Source organism: Sabethes cyaneus, chromosome 2, assembly GCF_943734655.1.
Source record: "Sabethes cyaneus chromosome 2, idSabCyanKW18_F2, whole genome shotgun sequence".
NCBI classification, from domain to species: domain Eukaryota; kingdom Metazoa; phylum Arthropoda; class Insecta; order Diptera; family Culicidae; genus Sabethes; species Sabethes cyaneus.
In genome coordinates this window covers 229,749,653-229,763,690 of record NC_071354.1, presented here as the reverse complement: position 1 = coordinate 229,763,690, position 14,038 = coordinate 229,749,653, and the positions used below count along the sequence as shown (strand labels likewise).

The 14,038-nt window shown below is 43.3% G+C and overlaps 1 protein-coding gene across 1 annotated transcript in view; it reads right to left on the bottom strand.

Annotated features, from left to right (window-relative positions):
- The window catches only part of LOC128734668 (syndecan), a 79,556-nt gene extending 66,279 nt beyond the window's left edge, over positions 1-13,277 (bottom strand). Inside the window, exon 1 of the mRNA XM_053828964.1 lies at positions 12,355-13,277. Coding sequence (XP_053684939.1) covers positions 12,355-12,444 — 90 coding nt within the window. The 5' untranslated portion in view covers positions 12,445-13,277. The remainder of the gene's footprint in view (positions 1-12,354) is intronic.
- Between the last annotated feature and the right edge of the window lie 761 nt (positions 13,278-14,038).

Here is a 14,038-nt window from a genome sequence, read left to right as displayed (position 1 = left end):
CTCCTAAACTCATTCTAGCCAGGAACATGGCGTGAGCGTTGGCACGTCTTCTTTCCAGTCTCCAAATTAAGCAAACCGCAACGTTCCTCATACTACGGTAGGTTTCTGGAATGGGAATCACGCCATGGAGGACATCGCAAAGCATACCGTAATAAAATTTCTGTCCTGCTTCGATTCTGGCGATCCAAATTTGTTTATAAAGACGTCTCGTTTCTGATACGAACTCCAAAACAAACTTTACAAGTGGATACTACAATGACCGAAAACTGTACGGGTCACGGAACTCCTTAGCGATTTTAAAAGTAGATCCTAGTTGTTGGCAGTTATTGGCTTTGGAAAGATAGTGTTCTATCCAAAATGATACCAAGATCACGAATATTTGTTTATTTGATTGTGAAATTCAACTGACACAGTTGTCTTATTGAATATTATAGTCATAGTCGTGCCTAAAAAACTACTATTAAATATTTTCTGGGCAAACTTATGTGAAGGTTCGCCGAACATAAAGAGGGTTTTAACTGCAGAGAAGGTTCGAATGCAGGCAATAATTAGTTAGTTGCATCCAAAAGTTGTTCGATGAAAACTCGGCTGCAGTAGTCCGGTTGATCGGAGGGAGCGTTGCGACGCACGGAAGCTCAAAGCAAATAGAATTGTCGGTGAATCGATTTCGTCATTTAGGATCTTTGCTACACATACAGCTTGCTGAACCTTCCTAAGCCGTTCGAGTGTTTGAAGACCCAGAAGACGACAGCATTCGGGATATGGGGGTAGATTTGCTGGATAACGCCCTGGTAAATCTCGTAGTGCAAGCCGGACAAAACGTTTTTGCACCCGTTCTATACGCAGATTCCATGCCAGCTGATAAGGGCACCAAACTATGAACGCATTTTCGATCAGTGGACGTACCAGGGAACAGTATAGCGCCTTCAGACAGTGAGGGTCACAGAAATCACGAGCAATCTTAGCGATGAAGCCAAGCTGTCGGGAAGCCTTCAATATTGCAGTGGTGCGATGTAAATTGAACATCAGCTTGGCATCAAGCAGTACTCCGAGGTCATTGACTTGGTCGACTCTCCAAATTAGCTGTTCTTTTATTTGGTAGTTGAAGAAGATTGAACTAGCAATACAATGGAAAGTCATTACTTGGCACTTCTTGGATGCTGATGACCAGCCAGTTTTTCCTGCACCACTCAGCGAGCATATCCAGAAGCCTCTGAAGCCGCATACAATCATCTATAGGACGAACTGGTGAATACAATTTCAAATCGTCAGCGTACATTAGTTTGCATCCAACTCCAAGCAGCGGGGCGATATCGTTGAAAAACAGCACAAACAGTAGAGGAGCCATGTTGCTGCCTTGGGGCACACCCGACAAATTAGTAAACCGGGAAGAGAAACAGGAATTAAGCTGTACACGCAGAACTCTGCCGCATAAATAGGAGCTGAGCCATTCAGTGAAATTCCGAGACGCGCCAAGTCGCGAGATTTTCTGCAGTATTTTATGGTCAATACGATCGAACGCTGCTTTTAGATCAGTGTAGATTACGTCAATTTGCGCTTTTTGTTCCATGTGGAAAATACAGGTAGACATAAAATCCATAAGGTTCGTGCTTACGGATCGACCAGGCGTGTTTGTCCGTGTTGGTCGGTGGACATAAAGCATTTTGTTCTAGCAACGATAAAATTACTCATACAATTACAAATAATTTTGATGCAGCAGAAAGATTCGTAATGCCCCGATAATTGCGAACATTGCGGCAGTCGCCACTTGGCTAAAAAGAGAAAAGAGCAGTGATACAAGGTTGCTCCCCTGTGGTACACCAGAGATGTTGCAGAACGAGTCGGAAAATTCGACCCCGAGCTTCATACTCAACCTACGGTGTGTTAGGTATGATTGTAGCCCCTTGTAGAACGGTGCGGAAACTGCCAGCTACTCGAGCCTTGCGAGAAGGATACTATGATCCACCCGATCAAACGCTGCTTTCAGGTCCGTGTACACTGCATCAATTGTGCGGGCAACACGAGATGAAATCAACGAGATTCGTAGACTGAACTGGGTAAGAATCCAACGCTGGTTTAAAGAAAAGTAGCGAACAAAGCAACGTTCGAGTACTTTAGAGCTGGAGCACCCTTCTTGTGTGTCAGGGAACATAACTGAATCATAGGGTGCTCACCCTGCTGAATTGAAGCATTGAACAATAAACAACCATTACCTGCTTTTTGCAGCCCCCAAATTCTTTCTGCTGAACGTTAAATTTGTGTTAAAAGTGACACCCTGATTCCAAATCAAAATTCATTTGACTCTGATGGTGGGTTAATTAATAAAATTAGTCTGACTAGTGGGACAAGTTCATCAGTTCTATATCTCGGCACACTACATGGTTGAGTCTCGACCCTCGACCTAGGAGAGAGAAAAGCATCAACATTTGAAATTCCAGTAGAAAATAGTAGGTTAATATAACAAATCTAAATCGAATAAAAAACGTGACAAAATCGGGAAAAACGTGATAGAATCGGTGAGTGACAAAATAGGGTAGCCACTATATTATCACCATAATAAACAACATAGCGTACGAGTACAAAAATTCAAACAAAGTCAATTAATAAAATACATCGCTAAGCCATTGTCGTTTGTTTAAGTGCACGTTTTGCTAGAATAAGTCATCATGAGTCATAAATAGCAGTAGTTGAAAATTGTCCTTCAAACGTCAGGCTGACTCAAGCGACATTCCATTTCGCTTGAGCCTTAGGTCTCATCCAATCAACAATCATTACTGAATGATTAGATTACAGAGTTGAATCCAATTTTTAAATATTCGCAAAAAGACAATCAATAAAGTTTAGAATGTTTCAAAGCAGCAAACTCTGTAATAGTTTGCAAAACAATTGATCGTGGATTAGGGGTCAATTGAATTAAACCTGTATTTATTTTCAGTCCCCCCTCATATCAACGATCCACCCCAATGACTCCTTCTGTTTTTCTTTCCCTTACGCTTCAGGTAAGGGAATCAGCGTACAGGAAAATTGTTCAAGGCTCAAATTTCCCCATGTGTGAAGAACGTGACGCACTGAAACATGACGTGTCGATTATCCTCTGCACTGGTAGTGCTTTAGTTTGATAGCAAAAATCGCGGACACTCACGGGCGTACTTCCACACTGCATTACGTGTCCCTGCTACCGGTAACCTATCGACATTTTTTTCTATTCTAATCAACAAATGTGACATGGGCAACGAAAAAAAACGTATATAAACATATAAACATTAAACTTCGGTGATTGAATGGCGCAGATACGCACAGACAATAATAACAGCAAAAGCAATAACAACACACCGTCAACAATGAATGACATTCGCTCGCAGTAATCTTCGTCGTCGTCGTCGTCGTCGTCTAGTCCAGTCCAGGTTCAACAAATAAAAGCAGGCATTGATACGAAAAAAACAAACTGAAAAAGATCTCCAGTTGTTGTCGGTTGTCGTCGTATCGTGTGTCTCGTCGTTCTCCACAGTCGCATTTGATGCAGTCCATAAAACTCCAGGCAAACGATGAAGTCAAGGCAGGTCCGTCCCGTCGTCTCTCCGTGTTTCGTCGTTGTATATTGTTGATCGCAGGTGTGGAAGAAGAACGAATGCAACCGAACGACAGGACAGACAAGGAGACAGTCGATGCATTTGATTGAATAATTGATGAACCATTTCTGCATCGAACGGCTTTTTACCTTCTCGATTTTCTGTCTCTTTCGCTCTTTCCGTTCTTCTTCCCAGCCTGTCTGTCAATGTGTTGATTCTGTCCGCTAGTTAGCTAGAACGCAACTGACTGGCTGACTGCTGGAGGCCGGTAAGGCAGGAAACATTAGGTCTCGCCATCGCCACGCCAGCCGAACCGAGAACTAGCTGGACAAACAGAAGTTATGAACCGATGAAATTCTCGAGAAATCGAAGTTTCGACGAAGGAACAATAAAATCAATATAAAAACAGAGTAGTTTCGAAGGCGTTTACACGCACAGACACACGTGCAAACGTAAACGTGCTCACCGTGGTGCCGTTAACACATGAGGTGTAGTGTATATTGGCAAGGGTGCCAGTTTGTGTGACTGTAACGAAATGTAACACCTAATGTAATAATTTTTTAATGTGCTGTGTTTGACCAATACGTTTAGAAACGCTCTTCTGGATTTGGATGTCTTCTTTGATGTCAGTAAATGACCATTTTGTTATTTTTCTTAGGTTAACCTAAGTGGCAGTAAGTGCATTAGTTCCAGTAACGGTTCGATTTATGCTGATCTTTCTCACTCAACAACTCGTTTGCTACTCGCTCTTATTGGATGCATACTATCCATTGGATATGGAACTGCAGGTCTAATTCAACTCAATTAAGGCGATTATCGAAAAATTGGCATTCTGGAAATGAACCAATTCCTTTTTAATTTAAACTGTTAGGGTAGGTTGCTGCTTCATCGTAATTGTCCATTCCCGTCCTATCCAACACAAATTATTAAAAATATCAGCATTTTTATGACACACAATGCAAAACTAACTAAAACTAATGTTTTCGTTTGTTGTCTATCATACGCGATCAATCAAAGTGAGCTGAGATCTATTTAAATGCTTTCTCTGGTCCTACCAGCCAAATTTCCTACGTTTTTTCGAGCGACGAAAGAGAAAAGGTCGACTAATCGTTTTAATTTCCGTCATTCATAAATGAAAATAACTCACGCAAGGCATTGTCGTTATTCTACAGCCAGGAAAACTTGCCTGACCTGCAGAAATTTTGCAGAATAACATTTGTCATGCCGTCCTACGCAAATACATGCGCGTTAGCTTCGTAAACATTGTTGTGATTTTTAATTCGGACGAATAAAATTTTTGATGCGCGGATTTTAAAAACGGTACGACGAATTTAAGAAATAAAGTCAGTTGCGTAATTTCAATAACATACTTTAATACTCGCTTTTCAGTGATTTCAAAGTTCACGGATCGGAAGGTAAGTGTGTTTACTCCAATCAGCACAAGAACTTTTGGAGTATTCATTAAATCCATCCAACAAACGATGAAAATTAGAAGGGCTTTACTTACTACGACGGGAATTAGAAATAAACCCTACATATTGCTCAGTGTTCCTACCACAGATGCAGGAATCTTTTCTAATGTCTTTCTGTGGCGGCTTTTGAGGCATATAAAGACTACATGCTCAGATGTTTCCTCCACGCCACTGCCGTTAGTCACAGCATTCCATTCCTGCTGCCATTTGACTAATGACACTGGCCACATGACTTTACTTATTCATCTGATGTCCTTTTGCTTTAGCATTCACTGTCCGCCACCAAGATGATATCGATGGAAATCGTCCCGGCTATAACGCAGACCGCTTCCGAGGAGATAGTTATGTACGCGCTCCCGATACCCATTGTCATGAGTCGCAACGTGCTGTTCAATTTCTTCATATTTCACTGAGTTTCTAACGCTGCGACCTAGGCTGGAGCCTAGGTCCGACGAGGATACACTAGGATCATCAATCCACACGCCTAAATGTTTCAACCTACGTTTTGAGATCATCGTGTGTTGATTTTCTTCCATTGAACCGCCTTACGGTTGCTTACCACCAACATTTCTGTCTTATGGTGGGCTATTTGTCGTCTCAATTGCTAACATTTCCACCTGTTCCAGCGACTTTCCTGTTACTATAACCACAATACCGTCCACAAAACCAACTATGTCTACGTCTCCAGGTAGATTCAGATTGAGTATATCATCGTACTTTACGTTCCAGAGCGATGGTCCCAGGAAAGAGCCTTGCGGAACTCCTGCTCCTGATCGACCTTTGTCCCTTGTTAGTCTCATAGAGAAACAAGCGATCCTCGAAGTAATTTCTGAAGATCGTACACAAATAATCAGAACGCCTTCTTAACGTCGATCGTTGCGAATGGCATCCACTGTAGATCTCCCTTTCCAAAAGTCGAACTGCCTCCTGGAGAGTCCATAGTTACTTTCCAGACATTCCGTCAGCCTGTTGAGAATGATCCTCTGCAGTAGGTTCCCTAGTATATTCAGCAGGCATATTGGTCTATACGGTGCAGTAACCACCGAGGGTTTCTTTGACTTTGGCAACAACACTAGTTTTTGGACTTTCCATTTTCGGAAAAAGACAATCGTCTACTGTCTAGTTTATACATATCCGGACACGCCTGCACTGGCGCTTGCGGGGCCACGTTAGGGATTCCGCCCGGACCGGGGGCTTTTTTTCCATGTTGGGTATTTTTATCACTGCGACCATTTGTTTGATCTATTGTGATATATCCCCCGTTTTAATATAGCTATTTTGCTAAGATGACGCACCCGTATCCGCAGCGATCATCATTATTTGACTAATAGCATTTATCCAGCCTGGTGATGCATTTCGGATGTTGTTCTCCAAATATTTTGCGAGCCATTGAAATGTTTGAAGAGATAAACCGTTTTGACTGCCTAGCATTGAAAGTGTAATTTCAATTTGATTCCACTTTCATTCATTCCCATGATTTTAGCCCCATTTTTAAAGCAAAACCAGATAGGTCCTACGAATTGACGAGATGATCCGAGTCTTGCAAGCGCATCAGCTCTTTCATTTACATCGATTTCACTGTGACCTGGGACTCAGTAGAAGTTGACTTGGTTACGATAAGACAATTTTTGGAGTGATTGAACACATTCCCAGACATGTTTTGATGTACATGTCGCCGACTTTAGAGCGTTAACAGCTGCTTGGCTGTCGGGCATGATGCATATATTTGAATGTTTATAGTTCCTACGCAAGCACACACGATTTGGGGCAGCATGGATGTAAATAACAGGGGTGAGTACCTACTTGAATACTTAACTGCTAACAATGTCAATGTATGCAATGTAGGGAATGTCCCCACTTTTGTTAATGCTATCAGAGATGAGGTCCTAGAGCACTTCTATAGCTGAGAAGGTCAAAAACTGGCATGTCTCTGACGAAACAAGTTTATCAGACCACAGGCATATTGTTTTTGATATTAAGGCAAACTCTCTCAAAAGAGAACAATACAAAAATCCGAAGAAAACCAACTGGAATTCATTCAGAGAACATCTGGGAAACCCTAGGAATTCCTGCCACATTAATATACGCACAGCCGCTGAGCTGGACGCTGCAGACAATTACCTACAGAGTAGGTTTATTGATGCTTATACTGCAAACTGTCCGTTAATCACACGGACAGTCTGCCGTGACGTGCCCTGGTGGACGTGGAATGAATCGCTCAGCAACGTTCGTCGGGAGTCTAGGCGTTTATTCAACAGGGCTAAGATCACGTCTAATTGGGAGGCCTGCAGGGCATCTCTCACCAAATACAACGCAGAGCTTCGGAAAGCCAAAAGAAAGTCCAAAGTCAAGTTTTGCGAAAGCATCCAGACTCTGCCTGTGGCGGCGCGACTCCAAAAAGCGTTAGCCAAGGACCATAATAATGGCCCAGGGCAATTGAAAAAAGAAGATGGCAGTCTCACTGTTACTACTAGGGACGCGTTCGAGATTCTTATGAACACGCACTTCCCTGGTTCGACAGCGTCCACTGGAAGCGAGGTCGGTGCGCAACAGCAAGTTGAGTCGACGCGCAATGTGTCAAGCGACTCGGTTCTACTTGCGCGCCGACTGTTTACGGAGGCTTCAATCAATTGGGCACTCAGCTCCTTTGAACCAATGAAGTCTCCGGGTCCGGATGGCATTCTTCTCACAAAAAGCGGACGAGATTTTAATGTCCGAGCTCATAAACCTCTTTCGTGCCAGCTTTACGTTGGGACATGCCCCGGTAAGCTGGCGGAAGGTCAGGGTGGTGTTCATACCTAAAGCAGGCAAAGATAAAACTATGCCAAAAGCTTCCAGACTAATTAGTCTAACATCAACGCTTCTCAAGTTGTTGGAAAAAATAACGGATAATCACATCCGTAACGAGTTTCTAAAGAACTCTCCTTTACATGGCAATCAAGATGCTCTTACCAATGCAAAAAATCTACGAAAACCGCACTTAACTGCCTAGTGACGCTGATTAAGAAGTCGCTTCAATACCAAGAGACGGCACTTTGTGCTTTTCTTGACATTGAAGGTACTTTCGACAACACGTCATTCACCTTAATTAACACGGCTCGCCTTAATAAAGGTCAAAGGAACTGATCAGCCCACAATGAGCTGGATTCAAGCAATGCTGTCAAGCAGAGAAATCAGAGCCTCATTGGGGGATACGTCGATCACAATCTCAGCGATCAAAGGATGTCCTCAAGGAGGGTTCTCTTCCCCTCGCTTTGGTCACTGGTGGTCGACGCACTCTTGCACAAGCTATCACAGCATGGCTATGAGGTCATTGGCGTACGCCGACGACGTGGTACTTATTGTCAGAGGTAAATTTGACGCAGTGCTGTCCAGTCGTATGCAAGGAGCTCTAAACTCCACTATTTCATGGTGCCTATGAGAGGGGCTTAATATATAAACCCCTCGATAACAGTCGTGATACCATTTACTAGGCGGAGGAGACATACTCTTACTCCCCCTACACTGAATGGAATCAGACGAAGCTTCAGCAATGAAGTTAAACATCTGGGTATTATTCTGGATCATAAACTGAACTGGCCCGCTCACCTAGACTATGCTGTCAAGAAAGCAACAACAGCCATCTGGGCATGCAGTTCACTGCTTGGCAAAACCTGGGGACTGACACCTCAATTAGCCCTTTGGTCATATACTACTATTGCACGGCCTAGGCTAACTTATGCCGCTCTTGTGTGGTGGCCAAAGGTAAACAAAGTGCAACGCCTGACATGTTTGTCGGTGACCAGCGCCGTGCGCACTACACCAACTGCAGCCATGGAGGCAATGTTATGCTTGCTACCTTTACATCCTCATGTGTAGAAGGAAGCCGAACTCTCGGCGCACTAAGGTTGCATAGGTCGTAACATACTTGAGGGGGATCAAATTGGTCGGACCCGGAATAAAGGAAGCTCTTCCACTGGGCAAATGGCCCACCGTGTTCCAAGCGGAAGTGTATGCAATATACATCTGCGCCAAGATATGTCTCAAATGAAAGTATAGGTATGCTAAAATCGGAATCTTTACGGACAGCCAGGCTGCACTACCCGGCTCTCAAGTCCACCAAATGTGCATCCAAAATAGTTTGGGAGTGCAGCACAACCTTGAGGGAGCTCTCCCGCCAGAAAAAAGTTTCATTATTCTGGGACTCTGGGTGCCTGGACACTGCGGAATCGAGGGCAATGAGCTTGCCGACAGCCTAGCGAGACAAGAATCTGCTCATCAGTTCATTGGCCGCGAACCGTTTCTGGGCACCGTTTCATATCCGCTGTGAAATGCGAATTACTGATCTGGGAAAAGCTAGAAATAGCATCCAGACAAGCTGAACAGTTTATCTACCCAGACCCTGCAGTAGTTAACAAACTACTTACCTAAACGCGTAGGGAACTGCGCACAATCACGGGACTCCTCACCGGACATTGTCCCACTCTTTACTATTTAAAGAGAATTGGCAAGGTCTTAATCGACATTTGCCGCTTTTGCAATTTAGAACTAGAAAGTTCAGCGAACTTGCTCTGCTCCTGTGGAGCTCTTGCGTCTTCCAGGTTCAGCTTCTTCGAAAGCTACCTATTAACTCAAGAAGGTAGTTGGTTTTATTAACCATGTAATACCTAATTGGTGCACAGTCTAACAACCCAGCTCAACTCCATCAATGGGTATGAGTAATCCGTAAACTGTGTACAGCAATCGGGGCCAGCTACAAAAAACAATCTTCGTGACTGTCGCAGTGGCATTTTTGAACCCAGTGCCCTTCTGGCATACAAAAAAAGTGCCAGAAACCAGTAAATATGGAGAAAATGCGGCACAAAGTCGAGTGTGAGTTTCGAATTCAAGAACAAGCTGCAGAACGAAAGTCACGTTTGCAAAAAAAAAACAAAACAAAAAGAACAAGAGTAAGAACAAAAACGTTTATAAATATCGTACATAGTTTTTCTGCAATTCATGCTTGAATACACGCTTACAATTCGGACAGTAAAGGCATAAGTCCCTGTTAAGCGAAAGTGCAATGTATTTTACTAATCAACCCTTATTAATGGATCCCAATTGAGTCAGGAAGTACGAATGCTAGTTATAATTTGCCTATGGACAAGAAGCCTAATTACGCACCACTTTTATGAACTTCCGCTGGCAGTGACCGGAGGGTTCTTATTGTTGGTAGTTGCAGAATTCAGTATGAAGGAAGAATGTGAGCTGTTCTTAAAGCGACACTACTCACTTCCACACGGAACTACCTCCGGATACTGTGGGTGTTTTAAAAAACTTCGAAAGAACTCACTGGCCGATTCCACCGAAGCATATCCTCTAAAGAACTCGCAAACATTCAACTTTGCTAAGGCTTCGATAATAGTGTAGTAATCGCAGCACAGCAGGGCTAGGAGTAAATCCAGAAGTGTTTGTTTTGTTACACCTTTACGACAACGCACCGTCGCTTCCGAGAAGGAACGTGGTTTTCAACGAGGCTTCGAGGGGAGGAGCAACAGCAAGTGGCGTCAGAGATAGGCCATGAAATTTTACGGGGGGTACGATAGTAAGGCAAGCGCAAGGTAAGTGGCAGCATAGCTCCCCGTGGCATATTGAAAGGTGTGAAGCATGCCGAACCGAGAAAAAATGCATCCTTTCCACACGCTACAGGCTCAAGAGCTGCTGCCTGCGCATAAACCTAGGCGGCTAGAGTTTTGAAGAATTATGGAAGCAAGACTGGATACTCCTGCTAAATTGCTTTTGTTAAGACGCTTTAAGAAATTTAATAAAAATGCTCTTAGAAACACTTACTTCAAAGCGTTTTGCTAACGCTCATAACCACTCAGTATTAAATTTTATGAAGTAGAATGTGTAAGCACAACTTTCAGCACATTTTCTCAGCTTTCGAATGGAAACAACAGAATTGAGCAGCCTAGCGTACTTTTTATGCTTGAGCTAACTTAAGGCAAACAGAAAGGTATGGAATGGAGAAGGCAACTATGAAAAAGCGCTCAACATAGCTCTAGCTATCCCAAGTCCCTACCTAGCGCCTCCACGTGGCCATACCTGGAAGTACTCCAATAGAGTAGCCAAGCTAGGAGGTGCGGGACCGTATGGTTTTCAGTTCCTAACCTTACAACTGTAGTTTTAGGCAACCCTTAAACCACATGACATTATTTTCAAGTGCTTTAACTAATATTTTTGGTAGATTAAACTATTTTCAGAGAGCGAAATAAGGCACTATATTCTTGGCCAATTGCAGCCTGGCTTCTGGTCTAAATGCCGTTGGTTCATCCCTGAGGGTTCGGCGTATCACTTAACCTTTATTAGCAAAGATACTTCCAACGACTGTAAATAAATCATCTCTGTGAGAAGCGTTTGGTACGAGAGGTCCACGCTTTCTTCCTCTCCCTTGAATTCAAGGAGTTTAATGGAATTAGATATTATTTCTGCTTCCACTTGATTCCTTGGAATTCTCTCTGCGGTATATGCTGCGCAGTCGGGGTCTGGCCGTTGGTCTACATCCGGAGATGCTCAAAATCCCAAACATAGTGCAATAAAATTTTACAGTCATCAATGAACATAAAATCATTTCAGAGTCACGCTAAACAACTTCGGTTCCGGATGTTCTTGTGCGAGCAACCAAACAAAACTCGATCCCGCCAACAAAATAGCTGAGCATCACAAACCATAAAACCGATGCCTGTTTAGGTATTTATCTAACATGCAGATATAACCAGTATCGGCCGCATGACATCTCGAAACACACCTTCCTTCCTAGTATCACAACATGACATCCATTCAGTCCGTCATCGCCAGCACACACACTCGATTCAAATGTAAACAGCAGAGCACCCGAGAATGGCAAACTCGACCTTCTGGCAGCCAAACAGTACTAGCTAGGCTAGCATGTTGGGACCGATCAGTCCTTTGCCCGCCTCCGGCCGGAGCCATAACAAGTCGATAATAAACTTAATACTAATGGTGTAGCGCACTCCTTCTGATAGGCAGCCAGGCAGGCAGACTGACTAAAAACCGAAGGCGTGTGACATCATTAGCGAATGAGCGGAGCCTCCGGCACGGCACAACAATGCACCGCAGACACGGATCGGATGCCATAAACTCATAAAACTGGCAACATTGATAAAAAAAAATGCGATTCATAATATTCTGTCTCTCGCGTTCTTCTTCTTGGTGACTCTCGGGTTTCTCCGTTAGGCAGCCTTTTTCCCCGATCGCTTTCATATGTGTAAAAGGAAAAATATTCGAGATCGAAGTCATCATTCCGCATTCATAGCAAAATTCATGTGCCGTACCTGTTCATCCTGAGCGAGGGCGGACCACGGAGCTGTCAGCATAAAACACGCCAGCAGCGTAGTCGATATGTAGATTCTTTTAAGATACATCCTGCTCCTCCTCCACCTTCGCTGATTTAATCGAACTTTTCAGCTGCTCTTCCTGGGGCGACTTCCTGTGCTGCTCGGCTCACTTCCTGTCTTTCGTTCCCGTTTAGCGAAAAGCCAATTTCCTTGCAACTACGCCTTAAACTTGATTGCACCGAACAATAATCACTTTACAACTTTTGCCACCTCAAATTCCTCAATATCTCTTGAAGTAATTTGGTTTTATTTTATTTTTTTTCTGCTGATTCTGCTGGTCGGATTCCAACTCCGATGTATATTATTTTCCTTTCCGTGCCCTGAACGGCCGCACCACTACACACAGGCACACATTGTACACATACTGCTCACTCAACACAGCACAACAGGAGGCCACACCACGAATCAATCGGGAACGAAGTAAAATAAAACACCAAAGCAAACAGGCGTGGGGACAGCGGGCTGTGCTGACACGGGCAGCGTCCGCGGAGCGGAGGGAATCAAGTGAATGTATGCGAGGCGAGATACACCGACACGGGCGAGCAAGTGTGAGAGAGAGGAACGTAAATCTTTCACAATTTTCACGCTCGGAACGAAGGGACGACGGTTCGCACACGGACTTTTGGACACTCGCAAAGCACTAACTACACCATTCCGGGCCACATTCGGACGGGCAACGATCGGATGCAGGCGAAAATGATCACTTCGAGCGATAAACAAATCGCGGTATGTCTTCTTTTTAATTGAAACGGTACTAACTTGTTCGCACAACACTCCTCCTTCGCACGCTCGGTACTCTTCTATGATGATCAATGAAAATCACCACACAAGAAATTCTTGCGACTTGCGCTTTCAAAATGTCTTCCGAAACTCTCTCTAATTCTCTTCATCTGAACTGAAGGAACGTCGCTCTCACACTCCTCTGGAAGCTAAAACTTTTGCCCGACGTGAAATGCGCAGGGTTAGTTGAGCTTTCAATAATGACAGATATAAACATGAACGAAGATGCCAGATATGCGGACCCAACGGAAATTCCGAAAACTTGTTAGAAAATTGAATACTTATTTACTGAACATCATTTGCTCTGATTGTTAGAAAAGTCCACACATTTGAATTTTAAATGCTGAGCTCATTGTTGCAGTAGGTATATTATACATTCAACTTTTGCAATGTTTGGGAATGCAAACATCTCTCGTATCGTTGCAGCCAAATTAACCAAAAATCACCGTTGAAAATGTAAAAAAATCAAAGAAGAAAAGTTCCTGCACTCAACCAAAAGACCACTTACATCTTACGTGCAAACGCACATACTTTTTAAAAATGAGCTGTCATATACGTTTTATATTCAGCATATAATATTTAGATGACAATACGTTAATATTCAAGCAGACATCATATATATTTTACATACCTTTACTTAATTTTCTAATACCATTCACATAACTGTCACGTGATTGTCAGGTGTGCAAAATAAATAGGTGATGTAAGGTAACTTTCATATGCCGTTCACATAGCTGTCACTTGTTAGTCAGGTATGCAAAACGTAATTTTTATGTGCTCGTCACATAGCTGTCACCTGACTGTCAGGTATGCAAAATAATTAGATGATGTAAGCTAATTT